Source organism: Rhinichthys klamathensis, unplaced genomic scaffold, assembly GCF_029890125.1.
Source record: "Rhinichthys klamathensis goyatoka isolate OS25496 unplaced genomic scaffold, OSU_Roscu_1.1 h1tg000760l_1, whole genome shotgun sequence".
Taxonomy (NCBI): domain Eukaryota; kingdom Metazoa; phylum Chordata; class Actinopteri; order Cypriniformes; family Leuciscidae; genus Rhinichthys; species Rhinichthys klamathensis.
In genome coordinates, this window is record NW_026607164.1 from 213171 (window position 1) to 234430 (window position 21260).

At 39.9% G+C, this 21260-nt stretch overlaps 1 protein-coding gene across 2 annotated transcripts in view; it reads left to right on the forward strand.

The window, feature by feature from the left end:
- The window catches only part of nlgn2a (neuroligin 2a), a 229095-nt gene that overhangs the window by 93631 nt on the left and 114204 nt on the right, over nt 1-21260 (forward strand). Inside the window, exon 3 of one of the 2 annotated variants that reach the window (XM_056242851.1) lies at nt 18405-18458. The exons of the other annotated variant lie outside the window; for it this stretch is intronic. Coding sequence (XP_056098826.1) covers nt 18405-18458 — 54 coding nt within the window. The remainder of the gene's footprint in view (nt 1-18404; nt 18459-21260) is intronic. 2 annotated transcript variants of the gene reach the window in all.

The following is a 21260-nucleotide window of genomic DNA, read 5'->3' on the forward strand; positions in this document are numbered from 1 at the left end:
CTTGATAGTACTGGTGCACCCAACTTCAAAAAGATAGGAACACCTGCAAAAATTTAGGAGAGAGACAACTGAGCGCAGTGAAAGGGAGTGATTGACGGCTAATACTAACCAACCAAAAGTCTGCTTTAAAGTTAAAGGTGCATTGCGCAACTTTTCATGTTAAAAATACCTGTTTTTCTATCCTATACATGCTCAAAGAACTGCCTGATGGGCTGAATGAGCCCTTCTCTGCGCACTGAGATTGCCTCTATAATCCTGTACAGTAAAATATATAAGAGGGATTCGGGCTCGAATTTGAGACTGGGTCACCAGGCTATGTCTCGCAGGTTTGTGTATTCGCCGGCGCCGCCATTCTTAGCATCAGCGAAGACAACTCGTGCGTCAAAGGTAGAAGATGGATTCAAAGAGACCGGCTTGTAGTCCATTCCAAACCCCAACGCAAACTCAGCGTAAAGTAAAGAAAAGAAAATTTTTGTCTAGTGCCACCAAAAGGTCCAAATTGGAGTCAGACAGGCGTCGGAGTAAGACGAGAGTCAACCTCAGGAAGGCATTCAACAAATGGAGAGATCTCCGGTCTGCCCTTGGTCTCAAACGGGATCCTCAGTTGGCTTTTTTATTGATAAAATGGTAAGATATAGCCCAGTCTCTAATGTTTGATACGGCCAATCTATGTATGACAACAAATGACGATGCGTAAAATGTGTAATGCTTTAGCGTAAGCTAGATACATGTACAATCAGAATTGGTTTTACTACCATTGTTAGTGAACAGTTTCATGAACTAGGAATTGTGTTCGGAAGAATAGTACAACATGAAACATAAAACATATCCAATAAAAGATCCGTGTGGTCCATGAGCGTGCACAACTCTGGTTGCAGTTTCGCTTGTCGCCAGAGGTTGGCGTAGTTCTGCAAAAACTCAGAGACTTGCGTTTTGCACCTTTAAGAGCGTAATGAAGAAGTTTGATTGGTTATGTGACAGAACGGCGGACTGGTCACTGTATCAGCTCACAGAAGGCACATACATTTTCACTCGCACAAATACTCCCAAATATATTTTGAGGTCGCACAGTTTAAATTTCTGGAGCATATGTGATGATATGTGGTCGCAATTTCGAGTCTTGAGATATTTTCATTACGACATGAGCCGCCCGGAAGAAAGAAAGTGATCAGCATGAATGATGTTTAAAATGGTACAAGCGTTTCTTTGTTTACGTTTTGTATATCTGCAGCCCTAGTTCCCCTTTTTGAATGACGAATGAAGGCTGTTAATACCTGCCGATAGAGACCGTTATTTCCTTACATGTGCTAGTTGACAGTCGCCTGTAGTCCTTTCAGTGTGTTTCGGCACCGTTAGTCTTTCACATCGGCTTGGTGTGTCACGGCCTTACTGGCTAAAGGTGTAAATTGGAGGACGATTTCTGTACAAATGGCTAAATACTGTTGGAAATGAATAATGGTCGATACTGATATAAAGCCAATATACACTCACCGCCCACTTTATTAGGTACACCTGTCCAACTGCTCGTTAACACTTAATTTCTAAGCAGCCAATCACATGGCGGCAACTCAGTGCATTTAGGCATGTAGACATGGTCAAGACAATCTCCTGCAGTTCAAACCGAGCATCAGTATGGGGAAGAAAGTTGATTTGAGTGACTTTGAACGTGGCATGATTGTTGGTGCCAGAAGGGCTGGTCTGAGTATTTCAGAAACTGCTAATCTACTGGGATTTTCACGCACAACCATCTCTAGGGTTTACAGAGAATGGTACGAAAAAGAAAAAACATCCAGTGAGCGGCAGTTCTGTGGGCGGAAATGCCTTGTTGATGCCAGAGGTCAGAGGAGAATGGCCAGACTGGTTCGAGCTGATAGAAGGGCAACAGTGACTGAAATAACCACTCGTTACAACCGAGGTATGCAGCAAAGCATTTGTGAAGCCACAACACGCACAACCTTGAGGCGGATGGGCTACAACAGCAGAAGACTCCACCGGGTACCACTCATCTCCACTACAAATAGGAAAAAGAGGCTACAATTTGCAAGAGCTCACCAAAATTGAACAGTTGAAGACTGGAAAAATGTTGCCTGGTCTGATGAGTCTCGATTTCTGTTGAGACATTCAGATGTTAGAGTCAGAATTTGGCGTAAACAGAATGAGAACATGGAACCATCATGCCTTGTTACCACTGTGCAGGCTGGTGGTGGTGGTGTAATGGTGTGGGGGATGTTTTCCTGGCACACTTTAGGCCCCTTAGTGCCAATTGGGCATCGTTTAAATGCCACGGCCTACCTGAGCATTGTTTCTGACCATGTCCATCCCTTTATGGCCACCATGTACCCATCCTCTGATGGCTACTTCCACCATGTCACAAAGCTCTAATCATTTCAAATTGGTTTCTTGAACATGACAATGAGTTCACTGTACTAAAATGGCCTCCACAGTCACCAGATCTCAACCCAATAGAGCATCTTTGGGATGTGGTGGAACGGGAGATTCGCATCATGGATGTGCAGCCGACAAATCTGCGGCAACTGTGTGATGCCATCATGTCAATATGGACCAAACTCCCTGAGGAATGCTTCCAGCACCTTGTTGAATCTATGCCACGAAGAATTGAGGCAGTTCTGAAGGCAAAAGGGGGTCCAACCCGTTACTAGCATGGGGTACCTAATAAAGTGGGCGGTGAGTGTACATACACTCTAAAAAATGCTGGGTTGTTTTAACCCGATTTTGAGTCAAATATTTACAAATTTAATGAAAAAATGTAACCCAATGGCTGGGTTTGTCCATATTTGACCCAAATTTGGGTTAAAACAACCCAGCATTTTTTAGAGTGTATACCACACTTTTTAACTTAAACATGGCCACAAGACAACTAGAAAATTTAAAGAATGGAAAATGTATATTTAAGTTTAAGTATTTAAGTTGTATTGACTACTTTTATTAGGGGTGTAAATCGCCACTGGTCTCACGATTCAATCCAATTACGATTATCATGCCTTCGATTCGGTATCACGATGCGCTGCATCCTCACGTTTCAATATTACACACGCCTACATTTTCGTCAATAAATACAAGCAGTCAGATGTATATGAACTCCCTTTTCATTTGATCTGCTCCAAGAAAGTGCTTCCCGAATGTGGCAAACATCAAACACAACTTAAGTCTGAACACAGCAGACGACAGGACCATTTAGAACAAACACGACGAAATACTAAAAGCGCATGAAACTGTCAAGTGTACAAAAACGCTCACACACGCGCACGCACACACTCGCACTCGACTCGAGCACACTCATGCAGCCTCGCACACACACTCACTCTCACACACACTCTCTCGCAGCCTCGCACGCACACACTCGAGCTCACATGCTGTAAATATTAAAATAGTGGGTGCATTTTTTATTACTCGCTTTTGTGTTTCGCCTCCCTCCGTCATTTTACGCTAGCGAGAGAAGCGCGCATGTGACGAATGACGTCAGAGAAATGTCAGTAGGTTATAATCCATTATGGTCTATTACTGCATTGATGCAGAATCGTCCACGTCCGCGTCGCGATGCAACGATTCATTTCAACACCTAACTTTTATGGTGCTTTTTTGTCCTTTGGAGCTTGACAGGCTTTTCTCAAGGTGAACCTGTGTTATTTTAGTATCATTGAGATTCTATTATAGGTTTTAATATTTTGAATTCGTTTTTCCATTTTCATTTTGAAATTTTAGTAATATTGTTGTATTTGTCATTTTTAGTCATTTTATACAAAAAAACGAAATATTAGGCGGTTTTTTTATACATCAAGTTAAACTAAAATAAAATGAGAAATGTTGCCTTGTCAGCTAGCTGAAATAAAAAAACAATTATATTTTCACGGTTTTAGTTTTAGTCTATAATAACCCTGCTTAAGAACCTGTGATCTAATGTCATTGAGTGTCAATAATGTTCTTTCTTCACAGAAAAATAAGCTCATAGAGGTTTGATATTTGAAAGCACCAAAACAAACACGGCCCTACCCAGAAGGATCACATATGCAACGGCTATGGCGGGATTGGCTGTGCCTGCCGACCGAGGGTATGACATCATCAATAGGTGAAATGTGAAATTTGTGTTACTATGATAATTCAGGTGGGATGTCTAATTGTTATTCAGTTCCTCTACTCCTTCAATGGCAAAGTCAATTCTACTCCTTCAATGGCAACGTTTTCATGAACAGAGCTCCCTACATAACACAATAGTCTAAGTAACTAATATTTTACAAATATGACAAGATTAAGGGGGTTATAGTGATAGCGAACCACATTAGGAGTGTGTTATCTCACTTTTTCGGACACACTTTGGGAGCCAATGCTTGAAGTGGGCGGTGGATGAGGTTTACATTTACATCTACATTTAATCATTTTAAAGACACTTTTATTTAAGCGACTTACAAATGAGGAGAGCAATAGAAGCAGTTAAACTAACAATAGGACAGCAATATGTAAATGCTGTGACTCTTCCCAGTTTGGTCTAACGCAGTATATGTCTTTTTTTTTTTTTACGTGGCTATAGAGTAGAAGAAAAGAGAAAGGAAAGTGTTAGTAGTAATGGATCAAGTGTTGCCGAAAAAGATTCAGCCGTTTCTTGAAAATGGCTACGGACTCAGGTTTAGACGTTCCAGGCTTATAATAATAATAATATTAATAATGCAAATGAACAAACAAGCAAAGATGATGACACATTAGTATATTCAAGCAAAAGACATCTTATTTCTGTGAAACACAACAAAACCAACATTACGTATCAAGAAGAAACAAAGCAAACCTGTAGTCAATAATTGTATCCCTTAAAACTCATCTTTGATCACTATCAAATGACATATTTAAATGTTTTTTTACTTGAAAACAATTTTCTTCATGCCTTAAAATAGCTTGAATGTAACTCTACACCCTTGCCTCATTTACTATATGCGGTTCTATGAATATGCAAATGAGCCCCGCCTCCACTCACTCACTCAGCTCAGAGATCCACTGGTTGACAATCACACGTTGATCTGATTGGTTACAAGGTAGTGTGTGACGTCAGAAACACCAGCGATTTCAAACCGTGTTTTTGAGACTGTCTTTGGTTCACTGCAGTTTTTAGGAGAAAATACTCAGCAATGCTGTCGACTTATGAGTGTTTACGATCTTGTCTGATCGTAAACCTTCTTTTAAAAGTTAGATTCCTCTGTCCTTTTCCTCTTTTGTATTTTCTCTCCCATCTCCCTCGTTATGCTAATGTCTGTCTTGTGCACTGAGCTCTCTCTCCTTCCACATCATTAGTGGACACGCCCCTTACTGCTGATTGGCTACAAGTGTGTTTTAGTGCTCGGTCCGATCCACTTTTCAACAGCGTTTTTCAAAAATCGCTTACTGCACCTTTAAAGGGCTACTTAAAGGACTTTTTTTTTGTCTTGGGTGGTAACAGGCTTCAAAAATGCCACCCTGTGTCTTTACTCTCGCTCAGAGAGGAACACGGAAACATACACGCGCATGTACACACACACAGAGCCATTGCCCTCTCGTTCGTTCTCTCTTTCCTCTCAGGCTCTTTCTCTCTCTCCTCCTGCTGCTTTCTTTCTCACTTGTTTCTTCTCTTTCTCCCCTGCTCTCGCAATCCGTGTAGCTCAAAGGGCCGTCTCTTCAGTGCCTGCTGCAGCTTAGGCAGCAAGTGGCTGTGAATGCAAATTAGATTCAAAAACAGACACACACACACACACACACACACACACAGGGCTTGTACCTCTCCTGGTGCTTCGGAGAAAGATGAATGTGGAAGTAGAAGCTGTGGGAGAGGCAGAGAAGGAAAGAGCAATGGGGAGAAAGATGGAATAAGGGGGAAACAAAGAAGATTGGAAGTTTTAAGATGTGAAGAGAGAACTAGTCTGACCTTATATCTTTTTTTAAAGGCACAGTAAGCGATTTCTGACAAACACTGTTGATATTTAAAATCAGCCCAAACAAACACACCCCTCCCTTCATTGCTCCGCCCCCAAAATGCACAAACACACAATGCAAAAGTGTCTCTATATCATAGCTGAAGCGAAGCAATGCTTTACCAAAAATAAAGTGAATATGACAAACAAACGACAAGGAAGAACAAACGTACTGTAAATACAAGCAAGAGTTCGCTGTTAGTCGCCAGCAGCTCCAGACAAACAGTTACACTCAGACTGTCCGGTTATAGAGCTAACATTACAACAACAGCATATCTTGGTTCTGTGAAACAGAGCAAAACCAATGTTACTCACGTATGGAGCAGAAACAACGCGACCTCAGCGTCCGTTTTCAGATCTTCCCGCTTCTGTCTCTCCAGCGCTGGAAAGCTTTTCTAATATTAACGCGAGTCCTACAAGCTCTTGCCTGATCATAACCCTTCTTTTCCCAGTGATATTCCTTTGAGCTAATGTCTCTCAGCCATCTCTCTTTCTACAGTCTTCAAATCTCCCTCTTGCTCACTCTCTCTCCTCCCCATTATGAGTGGACACGCCCCCTACTTCTGATTGACTAGAAGTGTGCTTGGTCCGATCCACTTTTCAACAGCATTTTTCATATATTGCTTACTGCACCTTTAAGAGTGTGAAAAAAAGATTGCGTACATTTCCCCTTTTTTTGCCATTTTTGTATGCTTATTTTGTGGGAGAATCTGTAGATTTCTTTTGAATGGAGGTATTGAAAGAGTTATTGGGGACACACCAGAAGGAGAGCAAGATGATAGAAGAGAAGAGTAGAAGAGAAGAGAAGAGGAAGAAGAGAGGAAGAGGAGGAGAAGAGGATGATGCCGTGGTGGAACACTCTCAGTGACAGTGACATGTTCTATTTTGATCCAGGTGATTAGCGGCATCTTTTGTGTGTTTTAACAGGATTACTGCAACATCAGCGAGAAAAGGAGGAAAACAATAGTCACTTAAAATGAGCTAGATTACATTAAATCAGCAAGATTAGCCTGCATCTGTCATGTGTGCACTCATACACACAATCTCTTGCAGACACATATAAAAGTCATTAATAGGCCTCATAAGTCACAATGGAGTGTTTGCCTTCGCTGTCACGAACCATTATTGTAGAGTTATGATTGTTTTTGCTCTCCAATACACTGTATGATTACAACCGACAGCCTTTTTCTTATTCTTTTATAATTATTATGCGTGCCGATATAAGAATCTCATATTAATTGAGACTTCACATGGAAAATTTGTGCTCCAACAAAAGTAATTTGCACACCACAGTACTATTTAATTGAAATGTAAAGATTTTTTTTTCAAAATTCGTGATGGCACTTTTTTCTCTCATAAATATGTTACCTAAAATATTAATATTAAATGACATTTTTTTTATTAATTATTATATTTTATTAATATTTACTTGAAGCTATTTGTATTTTGCATTATTTACATTGAAAAATACATATTTGTCCCGAGACTTATTTATCTACTGTATTTTTAGTAATTTTCCCTGCACAGGTGAGTCTTTGAATAGTCTCAGCCTTAGACGTCACGCACACGGACCGTTGGCTGAACGTCTGATGCAAATGGCACCGAAAATTGGAATTCGAATTCGTCATCTGATTGGTTAAATTCTACAGGATTTCCGGGAGATGCGTGTGTCACGTTCTTAACGGTCCTCCCGGAAACAAAGATGCCGTGAAGCCAAACCCCCTCATGGAAGAAGAACACCGTCGTCTTTACAAGTGACAATGAGCGCTTATCAGGATCAACTAAACGCTGGATTTTCAGAAGTATGTGAAGCATGTGAAGTTAAAATACGTCTGTTATTGTAGGGATATCAATGTTACATTTTCAAGCACATAAAGATGAACAAGACGAACTGTGATTGGTTGCTTTACATGTCAGTCAGTCCTTGGCCAATGAAAGCTGCGATGCGTCCAGACCTTCTGCCGTCAGTCTTTGAAAGTGTTTGCATCTCACTGATACAAATACACGAAGACCCATATGTACGTCATATTTTGATGATGTGTAATGTGAGGAGTATGCCATGTGTTGCCACATTGAGGTAAAAGTGGGTTTGAGCTTGTCCTAACAGGTGTTTCCTTCAGATTTGACTTAACTCAGGGATGTCCAGTCCTGCTCCTGGAGGGCCTTCATTATTAAGCACACCTGAACCAGCTTATCAAGGCTTTCTGGTTCACTAGACGCTTCCAGGCGGGTGTGTTGGAGCTAAATACTGCAGGAAGCAGGTTTGGACACCCCTGTCTTAAAGGGATAGTTCACCCAAAAATTCTGTCATCATTTACTCGCCCGCAAGTTGTTTCAAACCTGTGTGAATTTCTTTCGTCTGCTGAACACAGAAGATGATGTTATGTAGAATGTGAGTAACCAAACAGTTGATGTTCCCCATCGACTTACAAAAAAATGTTTTACCATACTCTGTAAGTCAATGGATACCGTCAACTGTTTGGTTACCTAAATTCTGTTAATTGGTTAACTGTAAGTTACTTTACCATATACAGTGAAAAATTGTAAGTGGTTTAACATCACAAATTTTATTTTATTTAATTTTAGAGTAAAATACTGTCAAATGTATGGTTTTTGCCAGTAAAACTATGAATTGCCACATCATTTACGGTAAAAAAAACAGTAAATGGATTTAACATTGTTACAGTATTTAGTTACTGTTTATTATATTACTGTGGTGTTGTGTGTTACCCTGATGGTGTTTTCTGTTTGTGTTTATGACCCTGTACACTGTCTATATATGAGTATTGGTCATGTTTTATGAACCGGTCACTTATTTAGCATGTGGCTTTCTATTGTGCCACCTGCATTATTGTGGTGGGTATTATCGGTACATTTTCAGATAAGACGGTAGATTTTGGTAGTTAAAGTAGGTATACTAACATTATAGCAGTTAATGAAATGTACAGTTATACGTTGTGAAATATACAGGCATCCTGTAAAACTGAAAACAGTATTTTTTACTGTGAATTTCTTGCATTTTATTTCAACCACAGCGGCCTTTATTTATTCTATTTTTACAGGGGATATTTTTACTTAAAGACCCCCTGTGGTGAAAATCAATGGTGATTATATGTCTATGTGGTGTTTGTATTATGCTTTAAGACAAACCATGTGTAAATTCATAAGTCGACAGCATTGCTGAGTATTTTCTCCTTAAAACTGCAGTGGACCAAAGACAGTCTCAAAAACACGGTTTGAAATCGCTGGTGTTTCTGACGTCACAAACTACCTTGTAACCAATCAGATCAACGTGTGATCGTCAACCAGTGGATCTCTGAGCTGAGTGAGTGAGTGAGTGGAGGCGGGGCTCATTTGCATATTCATAGAACCGTGTATACTAAATGAGGCAAGAGTGTAGATTCAAGCTATTTTAAGGCATGACGATTTCTTTTACAATGATTTTTTTTTTTTTTTTAAATGTCATTTGATGGTGATCAAAGATGAGTTTTAAGGGATAAAATGATTGACTACAGGGGGACTGTAAAGAAAAATACTGGTTAAGAAAAGTTTAGTTTGGATTATCTCTATAATAGTGGACTGTTTAAGTGCATTAGTTTGTAGAATATGATGTTAGAACAGGCATTAAAATGGGCTCTTGGCTCATGTCAGCTGTATGCAGGATTTAAAGAGCCTGATGTCAGTCTAATGACAGTTCTCTGCAGTCTTTATAACTGAGCAGGCAGATATTTTTCGCCGGGCATCATGTTTCTCTGGAGACCCAGCTTTAATTCGGAGCGGCGGGGGTTACCGGGGAAACAGTTTTAACCTTCATGCTGTCTGCATCTCCACCGCACCTAAATGTCATCCCATCCAGCTCTGCTCTGTTCAAATACTCCTCTTTTCACACATTCACTCCATCCCAGTCACCTTATCTCTGTGTGTACCTCCCTCTCTTTCTCTCTATCTACACCAAACACTCCTTCCACTTTCATTCAGCCTCCTCTTTTTCTGTATTTCTCACTTGTGCTCTCTTTCACTCTATTAATGTCTAATATTACCGTGTTTTTTTTGGACGTTGTTCCATGGCAGTTCTGTGGCTTTTTGGACACTACCACGATTATATAGCAGTGATTCACTCAAATGTCCCTCATTGACACATGATTTCCGTTTCCATCTTGATTTTTCTTTTTTTTAGCATTTTAGTTTGAATTTGAGTTTGATTATATTAATAATAATTAATTATTTAAATACTTTGAATCCATCCTGCAGCCCCTCTTGTTTGAGAACCACTGCTTTGGAGAAAAATCATAACATATGAATATGATAATCATACAGGACCATGCGTTTATCCAGACACTTTCCCCACAGAGGCTTGCGTCGTGTTGTCTCGCTGCCCTGGCAATGATTTTGCACACAAAACTACCTTCTGAAAGTAATTTCAGACAGGCAGCATATCGCTGTAATAATCTACTACAAAACAGAGAGAGCTTTGTTGATATAATTACTACAATACTAATTCTTGCTTTTATATTTTAGCTCAAGCAGAGCATTGAGCACAGAGGATAGTGGGATATTACAGGCAGCGAAGGATAAATCAATGCTGCCTTCAAAAATCGATCAGCTGAAGGGATCTTAGTGGATGGGATGTGACACGATCATAAGACTCGCACGTGGCTTGTCGCCTTCCTTCCTCCTAATGCTGCAGAATTTTTCAGCTTTCGGATGCATAATTTAATTCCAATCGTGCTCCAACACACCTAGCTTTAATTAAGTCAAACCAAAGACCGTGATTAGTTGATATTCAGGTGCTTTTATTAGAGTTGAAACTAAAGTCTGCAGAAAACTGGCTCTCCGTGACCAGGATTGAGGAACCCTGGCTTAGGCTGTGCGTGTTATTACATAATGTTAACCAATGGTTGTTGAGGGATAGCTTTATTTGATCAAACTCACATTCATTTGGCCTCTTTTCTGGTGTGTATAGCAAACATTCAATCAATTCAAATAATTACTATTGGTCACCTTTTACATCTGTCTGTGGGTTTTGCAAATATTTAACCAATGAAAAGTATTAAAAAGAGCATGTGACTGAACCTTGTAACTCCGTTGGATCCTCAAACTGTCAGTCAAACCTCATAACTCCGCCCCCCTCGATAGTGAATGAAGTGCCGCACGCGGTTTAGAGCGTCTCTGCTTGTTTGCAATGCAATGGTAAATAAAGAACTGGTTCTTTGAATAAGTACAGCGTTTTCTTTACGCTCAAGAAACAACAAAGGCTAATGTTTTATGTATTTGAGCAGCGGAGAGTGTCTTATGGTGCGTTCACAACGAACGCGAATTTAATTATTTGCGCGAGTAGATTACATATAAAGTCAATGCAAAGACGCGAATAGATGCATCATTCGCGCCGGGCATCGCGAATGACACGAATTGGGCGACGTGTTTTCCGCGAACGTCTTCCGCGCAATTTGAACTCGAGCGGGAGATTCGCATGGCGCTTTGTTGCGCCAGCCAATCAATGAAGAGCTAATTGATACGTCCGGTCTATCACTGTTGTCGAAAATGGAGGAGATGCTAATTGTTGCCGTCTGTGGGTACCCTGAAATATACGATACTACGTCGTATGCTTACAGAGACTGGGCAAAAAAGGAAATAGCTTGGAGAAAAATAAGCGAGGAAGTTGGACTACCTGGTAAGTGAAGAAAATATACACAGATGGTGCTGTGAACCCAGACACGTCGGCGTTTGGCTTTCCCATAGACCAGGGGTCTCAAACTCAACTTAACTGGGGGCCGCTGGAGGTAGTGTCTGGGTCAGGCTGGGCCGCATCAAGTATTCCACAAAAAAATAGTATTCAAGTATTCCAAAAAAGGAGCACAACTGATCCAATCTTCTCAATCTTTATTATTAACGTTTCTTCTGAACTGTTCCTCTGAATTTGAACATTCCTTTCTGTACATGATTGGTTCTTCATGAGCAAGTTCATTTTTACAAACTTTCTTTGTCTATAACACATATTTGTGATATTTATATTTGCTTATGTCCTTTTTATTTTCTTTATACAACACATTAATGATATTGAATGTTTTTTTTTTTTGGAAGGCACATTTCCTTTTATTATACTTAGAAAAACAATTATTGCTTTTGAAATACAAATATTTGCAGTCATGTCTGCCCGTCTTATTGAATTCTTTCTACACATGTATAGTGTCTCAAATTACTGACTGCACAAATCAAAGCAAACCTTCTAATGAACCTGTTGGACACATATTACAAGCTCAAAATGATTATTCTCACATTGTTTTAGAGCAGGGTCTCTCTCCAACACGTCGCTCGCGAGCTATCAGTAGCTCGTGGCCTGATTGGTGGTAGCTCGTCAAGGGGCCTGTTCACATATCGCGCTCACATTTTTGCGCGCTCAAGTTCGTTATTTCAAATGTAGGAGCGCGGCAAGCGCGCTCATAATTGAAGCGAAGCGCTCATTTTTTCCAGGCGCAGTATGTTTGTACTTCGCGGTTGTCTATGACAACTATTGACAACAAACCCACCGTGTCACGAGACTATCTATGGTAGCCCATAAGGGATACAATTTTATTTTTATTTTTTTAACGCGGCACACGCAACGACGGGCCGCACTAACATTAAACTTTAATGTCAAGTAGGGGGCCACAAAATATCACCCTGCGGGCCGCGAGTTTGAGACCACTGCCATAGGCAGTATAAGAAGTGGACAGAGCCATCTCATTGGAACTCAGTTGAGACAGTTGAAGCCCATTTTTAGCGATTTTTGAGCACTTCCGTTCCTGACGCGCAGACTCAAACCGACTCAAACTAAGCTTGATGACGTGAGCAACCTGTCTGACAGACGTTAATCTTCTAGTAGCTGTGCGTGAAAATTGACAACGTTAATCTTGCAGAGACGGGGAACTTGAGCAAAGAGTTCTTTGGCGTGAGTGAGCAGGAGTAAGTATTCCGTTGCTTTTATGGACTCATTATCTATGGGCTTCTCCCTTGACGGGACGTCCCCCCGATTGCCTGCGAGCTTCTCCTCCTGTCCTTACGGTAATTTCTGTACAGCGCGACAGAGTCGAGTGGTTATGACGCAATCGTTAGCCTATTTTTACAAAATCTGTTTCTACGGGGCCATAATGTAACATAGAAGGTAATGGAGCCTTTTATACATTGTCGTGTTTCTTTAGAAATAAATAATGGACAAATGGAGTCTTTAAACGCCTCAGATGTAAAGTTATTCGCTGTCAAAGTGACGCCAAAATGAATGGGAGTCAATGGAAATGCTAACGCAAGTGAAGTTCTGCTACAAGATGGCGGCACCCGGCCGGCTTCAACTTCCGGTCGATGGATTACCCCCTTGGGCTTTCCTCTGTATTTGGGACTTCCACAACAAGTACAGAGCAGCAATATCTTTTATTTCAGACATGACGGAAACGTATGCCAGAAAGAAATTGTCTTGTTGTTTTTTTATTCGCGAGTGCCGCGGACGCGCGAATGGGTTCAAAATGTTCAAGCGTCTAACTAGACGCGTATTTGGCGCTCTATTCGCGTTCGGTGTGAACACACCATAAGTCTGGTATTTGTCATCGAGCCATAGCCAATACTGTCTAAAATAGCCTGTGCGAAGCACTTCTTCTTTTATAACATCATGATGAATGACAGAATAAGTTGATGAAAACATAATGCGATGCACTTACTGCCTCAGATGCAGCCGTTCTTATGATGGACAAAACATGTACTGTATGTTTTGTGTTCAATTGAGACTCCATTGAGCTTGATTTTGGTAAAATGTTAATAAATGTCACATGCAAGTGTCTGACCTTACATAAAGCCTCATTATCAACTTTGACAATGCCGTGTTTAATTGTTTAAAGACTGCAGGGTTTTTTTTTTCCCAGTTCCTGAAATGTAGTGTTTTTTGAGATACCAGGTTTGAGCCCGACCGCAACCATATTTTAAATACTATGTTATTACCATCAGACCATTACTATCTGACTGTCTTTTAATCCGTCTCTGCATCTTTCCTCTTTCAGTACCAAGAATCTTCCTCAGCACTTTATCAAAGCGCATAAACCCCCGAAATCATTACAGATCCATGCTGGACTGCAGCAATACTCAGTTTAGCAGAAATGCCTCTAATGCTAATTCCAATTTACATCTCCCCACGTCGTATAATAGAAACACACTTCACACACCAGGTCGGCCAGGCATCTTTAATGCTGTTAAATAGAGCTCAATTATATCCAGTCCATCAAAGTCACTTGGGTGCTCTCTTCCTATCGGCGCTCTCTAATTTCTACCCATTTCCACTCAGGAGAAGCTGAGAGGCATGAAAACATCAGGTGGAAGCCATCTGGCTATCTCATTCCTCTTTCAAGCTGATTTTCTGAATCGTATTTCTGTAAAGAGGGTGAGCCACAGGTAGCAGATTGAACTCATATCCCCCCATTTGGGATATCAGAGGAGAGGGTACATTTCTGCTAGAGCGCTCCGGTCCACAGACACCTGTGGTCGGCCTGATTACGAGCCCTGACATCTAACACTGAGGGAGTGTGTAATTCCACTGGCATCTGCTGATGAGCCTCGCTGTGTGTGTGTGTATCTACTTTCAGTTATGTATACACACTCAGATGCACAAGTATCGATTAAAGCCCAGTTTTACATAAAAACACGCACATGCAAAATGATATACACAAACCTTTATATCACAAACATCTCAATAACCACACACTCGAATGCATGCATCACTGGCTGTATTGTTAAAGTGGATGCGCAGAAGAGCGTCCCGTCCGTGTGCAGATTCTCACCCTGCTGGTGTTTTTCTGCCCTGTTAAAGGCCAGAGGGCAGAGCAAGGTCACAACCAGGAACTGGGCCTGAAATAATAGATTACATAAGCACTTCACCAAAGAGAGAAGAGAGAAGGCAGGCTTGGAAAAAGAGGTTATGCGGAGAGAAATGATGAGAACAGATGATCAAAAAAAAAAAGATTGGATGCAGCCGAGGAGAGAGAAAATGAATATGAGAAAGGAAAAGGACGGTCGAGGATGAATTTGGGAGCAATATCTCCATCCAGGTAGAAATCAGTGAGTGGAAAGTAGAAATGAGCCTCTTGAAATAGATGGAATTGATTTTGGAAGGTTGAAGGGCCAAGCCGAGACAATAATTATATATGTAGACTGATTATAATATATATATATATATATATATATATATATATATATATATATATATACACTACTGTTCAAATGTTTTGGGGTCAGTAAGATTTTTCTTTTCAAAAATGAATTATTTTGTTTAGCAAGCTGTGGCGAGCAGGACGAGGCCGAGGGCCGTGGGAGAAATAATTATGAAATTATTCATCAAATAATTTTGAAACAAATGTGCTACGGTTTCCACCAAAAAAATATTAACTTTTTTTCAGCATTGATAATAATCATAAATGTTTTTTGAGCAGCAAATCAGCATATTGGAATGAATTTTGAGTGTTCATGTGACACTGAAGACTGCTAAAAATTGTATTAACTAAGTAGTAAAGTTATAAGTATATATGTGTATATATATATACATACACTCCATGACAAATATTCACACAAAGTAGTGGCCAAAAGTGCGGCCTAGGAAAAATGACCTTTATTCAAATATGATTACGTACATGAATATATAATTAAAATTGTATACAACACTCCCTCCTTTTTAATGTTCACATACAGTTGAATCTCATTCCACATCCTGTCATTTGGTTTTCCTCTCAATCAGATTACCTTTTGACACCAAGCGCCCCATCCTGTCATCGCTGGACAGGGGAGCCATTGTGGACTCATCTCGAAACTCCTTTCTGGCCAGACTTTCTCTCTTGTGTGTTTGATTGACAAGATATTTCCCTCGGTCAGCGAATACACACATTGTCCCCTGTTTTTACTCTCCATGTCTACTAGAGAGAGTCTCACACTACATGCACTCTTTTTCTTCTTAAATGTCAAGTAAGGACAGCCATGTCCAGTAGAGAGACCTCTTCATTATTTTTCTGTATGTATCTCCCTCTTTCACTGTCTTTCTCTCTTTGACAGGCATTTTCCAGGTCAGCCCACACAGAAAGAAGTCTAAAAAGGGTCTAAAAATATCTTTATAATGCATTCTCTGACAAAAATGATTTGTTTCATGAGGTTACACTCCTTTCTACTCTTCCACTCCTACCTGTTTATTTCACTGTGGAATTCAGAAACCAGTATTTGATTGAATCTTTTGAAATCCTAACATTTTCTTTTTATTTCAAGGTTTAATGGGGCTATTAAAAATGTTGAGGTTAACTTTATAATGTTAATCAAATATTTTTTTTCGCAAAAAAAGCAAATATGTGTGGAAAAATGATTCTTTTCAACCTTCATTCTGAGCCTCTGTCTGAAATGATCAGTTTTAAAGGAGCTGTATGTAAGAAATGTATTTCAATTAATCATAAAATGGCCCTGAAATGCCACTAGACATTAAGAAATCATGTTCATTTCAAATACTTATATCACTGACAACAGTAGTCCTGCCAGGATATTGTCATTTAAAAAGTGCAGTTGCAGCCCTCAACTGATGTTGATGTTGTCATGTTGTGTTTTGGTCTGATGCTCCACCCTCCACCTATCTACCAATCACGAAGTCAGTAGTGTTGCGACATCCGGGTTGCCAGCTCTGCTCTAGTTACCACAGCTGCAGCTCGTCACGTTCCTGCTGGATCCTGCAGCCGATCTGGCAACCTCGAGTCGAGGGGGAGGGGATACACCACTCTACAGTAATTTGAAAGTGATTGCAGTACTAGTTTTGGCCACAATCTTACATACAGCTCCTTTAAAGGCGTGGCTCCTTTAAGGCTCGTCAGTAAAGGCCACTGTTATGATTGGCTAAGGTCACTGCATAGGAAACAGTGTCAACGCCCATAAAGTGTTTCGAAAACATGATCGATATAAAACCGTAATTTACATAAAAAAGCATTATGCAATCATTTACTTACAGTTTGTGATGCAGCTTCTGTCAGATTCAACAGTCGCTGCTTCAACTTTCAACAAAAGTTTCTTTGTGAACTCTCCATTACACTGAGCCTCCGAACAAACATATAACCCTTCAACGCGATCCGGGACGCCATTATAATAAACCATCCACTTGTTTCCGACACTCGGATCCTTCTGAAGTCTCTACAGAGACACAGATGAGCTGTTTAAACCAAGCGAATGTTCTTCCACTCGTCCATCTGTCCTGTTGTGGAGAGACTCAAGTGTCAGAAACTGAACACTCATCTGTAATCTGTATCAGTGTAGACAGCGTCAGTGATTATAATGGGTTTTATGTTTTTGACGTGACGCTCACATCCAGTGTAGGAAAATGTCCGCCGTTAAGCAACTGAACGCCAGTGGGCGGAGCCTATGAGGAGATGATGTAGAACTATTAGTCAATGTCTTGCTCTGGAGGCAGTCATATGCAAATGAATTTGCCCGTGTGACGTCACAAGTCCCTCAATATCAAAACTAACCATTTTTGGAGTTTGGTTAAATAACTGATTTGTTTATAATGAGGAGGACGTTTTAAACTATGAAACTTGCAGCATTTTTTAATGGTACAAAGACCTCTTACAAGTCAAAAGATCAGGGTAAATTTTATTTTTCATGTCATGACCCCTTTAAATTCGATCCTATATTTTCATTCTGGTCTCAGTCTGATGAAATGAGTATATTTTTGTTCAGAACGTTAAAAAAGAGCTTATTAATGAGAGACGGTGTTACGGTTTTATTTTTGTGCTGTGTATGTATAGAAAGGCTAAACTCCCAGTTTACACACAAAGACAACAGTGTCAACACTGTGTGTGTGTGTGTGTGTGTGTATGTGCGAGCACAGCACCCTCTGTTCCTGTTTCCCTGGAGGCTGTTTGAGCCGTGTGTGTGTGAGAACACGTGCCTGGTGTGTTATGCCCACCTTCCCTCAGGTCCTCTTCTCTACCACCTCTCACATTTTCAAAGCGAGGCGGATGATAGCTTGACCCGAGCGAGAGGAGGGAGGAGGACTCGGGTGGGAATGGGAATTCTTGTTTTTCATACCTCAGAGGTTAATTCCTGATTCCTCCACATTGATTTTGACTTGATCCCCGGAAGCCAAACAAGCCGTCGGAACGGCATGAAGTGAAGCCGGTGTTAAAGAACAGCAGAACAATGGCGAGAGAGAATATTCACAGATCTAACATTAAACTACTTTGATCTTGTAGCCGATTTGTGTCTTTCTTGATATTCTGTGTTTATGATGCTTTTTGTTGTTTGCCTTTGCTTTTCTTTTTGTCACCTTTTGAAAAGAATGAGAACAATAACCTCTTGCTGATTTCTTGTTTTTTGCTCTTTCTTGTTTTCTTTTTTTGATTTTTCTCTTGCCACAGTAATCTTTTTTTGAATTTTCTCTTTTCTCTTTTTCCCTCCTTTTTGTCTTAACCCTAGGTCCACTCACAAAAAAACACGATGAATCAACACTGAACCGGCCACGAGATGAAGGTATTTTTGTTGCATGTTTTTCCTTTTTTCTTGTCTTTTTGTTTTTTAAGTCTTTTTTGGCAAATTAAAAAGCAAACAGCCTATCTTTGGTAGTGATGAAGAGTATATGAAGGAACCACATGTGCATATATGTGTGTGTATGTCTGTGTGGAACGAGGTGAAACTTTCTCGTTTGACTTTGGAAAGAGACGCGCGACTTCCGAAAGTTGAAGATGATGGCAGAAAAAACACTGCATCTTCATTAATGAGAGAAGAAACAAAGGTTTTGAAGTGTAATACTGCTGTCTGAAGCACAATTTTACAGCAGTCGCTCGCTTTATGATGTTTTTCAAGACTCTGAGCGATTATTAGGCTTTAAACTTATCTCCAACTCTCACGAAGACAGAGGTGTTTCCACTGTGTTTTGTCAGTGTGAATAGTTCTCTGGATGCGGTAGTAAAGACCAGCCAATAAATCAGGATGCGGAGGAAAGCAGGAAAAACACAGATACACACACATGGATCAGCACATGTTGTCATCTTTTATCTGGGAGATTGCTAATAATGTTCATTTTTTTGAACTCCTTTCTTGAGAGCAATGTGTGTTTTTGCCCTGATGTTCCTTCTTGTGTTTACCAAAGATGTTTTTTTTTTTCTTCTTCTTCTTTTTCTTCTTCCCTCTCAGTCTTGCTGTTTTTACCTATATAGTACTTTGGGAATGTGAAAAGATGGGATTGAAAAAGCTCCTTGTTTTTCATGCAATTTGACACTGGTTGGTTTTATTGCATTGGTGAACTGCTGGTTGGGTCATTGAAAGCTTGTGGCATCACTGGAGCTGAATTATGAACTCTTTAACTATTACGACTTTATTAACACATTATAATTATGATGATAAGTGTGGTGATAAGAGTAAAATATTTGGGATGAGGTTCAGCCACAAAGATAGAGTGTGAATGTCCATCCGTCTCTCAATAAATAAAGTATTATATAAGTACTAATAATAATTGATATACATTTTATATAAGTATATACTATTTATTTATTTAGGATTTGTTTTACCAAATAAGGTGGAATAATTTGTCACATCTATGGATTGTGTGTGTGTGCAATTATATAAGTACATATACATTTTATAAATTAATTTGTATTTATTTTATATAATTATCAGAGGTGGGTAGAGTATCCAAAAACTTGAGTCTACTTAAGAAATAAGTAAAAGTAGCTAGTCACTAGTTACTTTGGTATATATCATTGTATATGTACTTATATAAATGTATATGTATTTATATAATTGCACACACACACACACACTTAGCTTAAAAAATCCATAGATGTGACCTAAAATGTCATACTTTGTAGTGGTATCGTGTCCTTAGCGTAAAAATCTGTTTGGTTGTAAAATGTATTGTATAAAAAATTCAATCGAATGTATCTATACCTGAAACGTTCACAGATCGCATACGCAGATGTTCAACTAATAAAGATCTTCATCGCTTGCAAACAATAGGATTCATCTGCAGATTTGCCTTCAGTTGACTGGCAACTTCATCCAATACTCTTGATGTTCTTGAATTTCCTGACTAATTCCCAAACCAATTTACACAGTTCTGCCAATTTATTTATTTGATGAAGTTTTTGACTCAAAATAGTGATTCATTTGTGAATTGGACATCGCTCATGCCCCATAAAAAAATGGACCTTGTGCTTATAATATTTTGAGGATGAGGATGTCCTCAACTGGGCAACAAACTCTTTATTTTATGCTTTTCTTAGGTTTGAGATTGGGGTTTGAGGTTTGGTCTATAATCAGCATAATTATCTTTTGTACTAACAATAGAGTCCTGTCCTCATTTAGCTACATAAATGTATGCAAGTGTTTGTCAGGTGTTTATGGGAGATGTTATTTGTGAGCATGGTAGTGTTAAGCTGCTGAAAACAGGATTGAGAGAAAGAATGACGTCTGAGTGTGAGTTTGTGCGTGTGTGTGCCTGGGTGAGTGAGTGTGTGATTAGTGTGCGCTTCATCCGAAGGGTGGGTGTCGAGACAGAGGTGTGTGTCCACCTGAGCCCAGCTCATTATTCAGGCTGCGTGTCACATCATTATCAACTCGAACACACACTCACACTTGAAATTTACAGCTTCATGCTCGCTTTCTCCCGCCTTTCACTCTCCGTCTGTGTCGCTTTATAAATTGTTCAGCCAGACAGTGTCGAGCACGACCTCATACTCAACACCAGTCTATCAACACCTCAGTCCAGATCAGGTGGATTGAACAAACCGAAGGCTTTAGGACCCTGAATCCGTGGACTCCTCATCCCTGTCCACAACAGCCCAAACTGCTCCGATACAAGCAATCTGTTTAGGGGTTATGCTGTTCATGGCTCACCACACGCAGGGTCTTTCCTTTTAGTATATATGAGACATGTGCAACAGAGCAAAACTAATGTTGGTACAATTTCGTTTTTTAGATCCGTTGTTTTATTAATGATAAATCAATGTATTGACTAGGTTGAATAATCAATTCTTTTAGATATTGTGTTGTTCCCGCATGACTTAAAGGCACAATATGTAATATTTTTGCATAAAAATTTCCAAAAACCACTAGCACAGTGTTATATATTTTGTCGACTTGTGAACTTACATTATTCCAAATGTTTCCAACAAGGTTTAAATACAGAGAAATTCGCAACTTTAACCAGTGAAACGACCCTCCTCATTGCGTCGCCTGTCAAAGGCGCAATACCCGCAGTGACGCTTACAAATGTACCAATCAGCGATTGGCTCTTTTACTTAGAAGCCGGGACGTATTCCGCCATGTTGCACG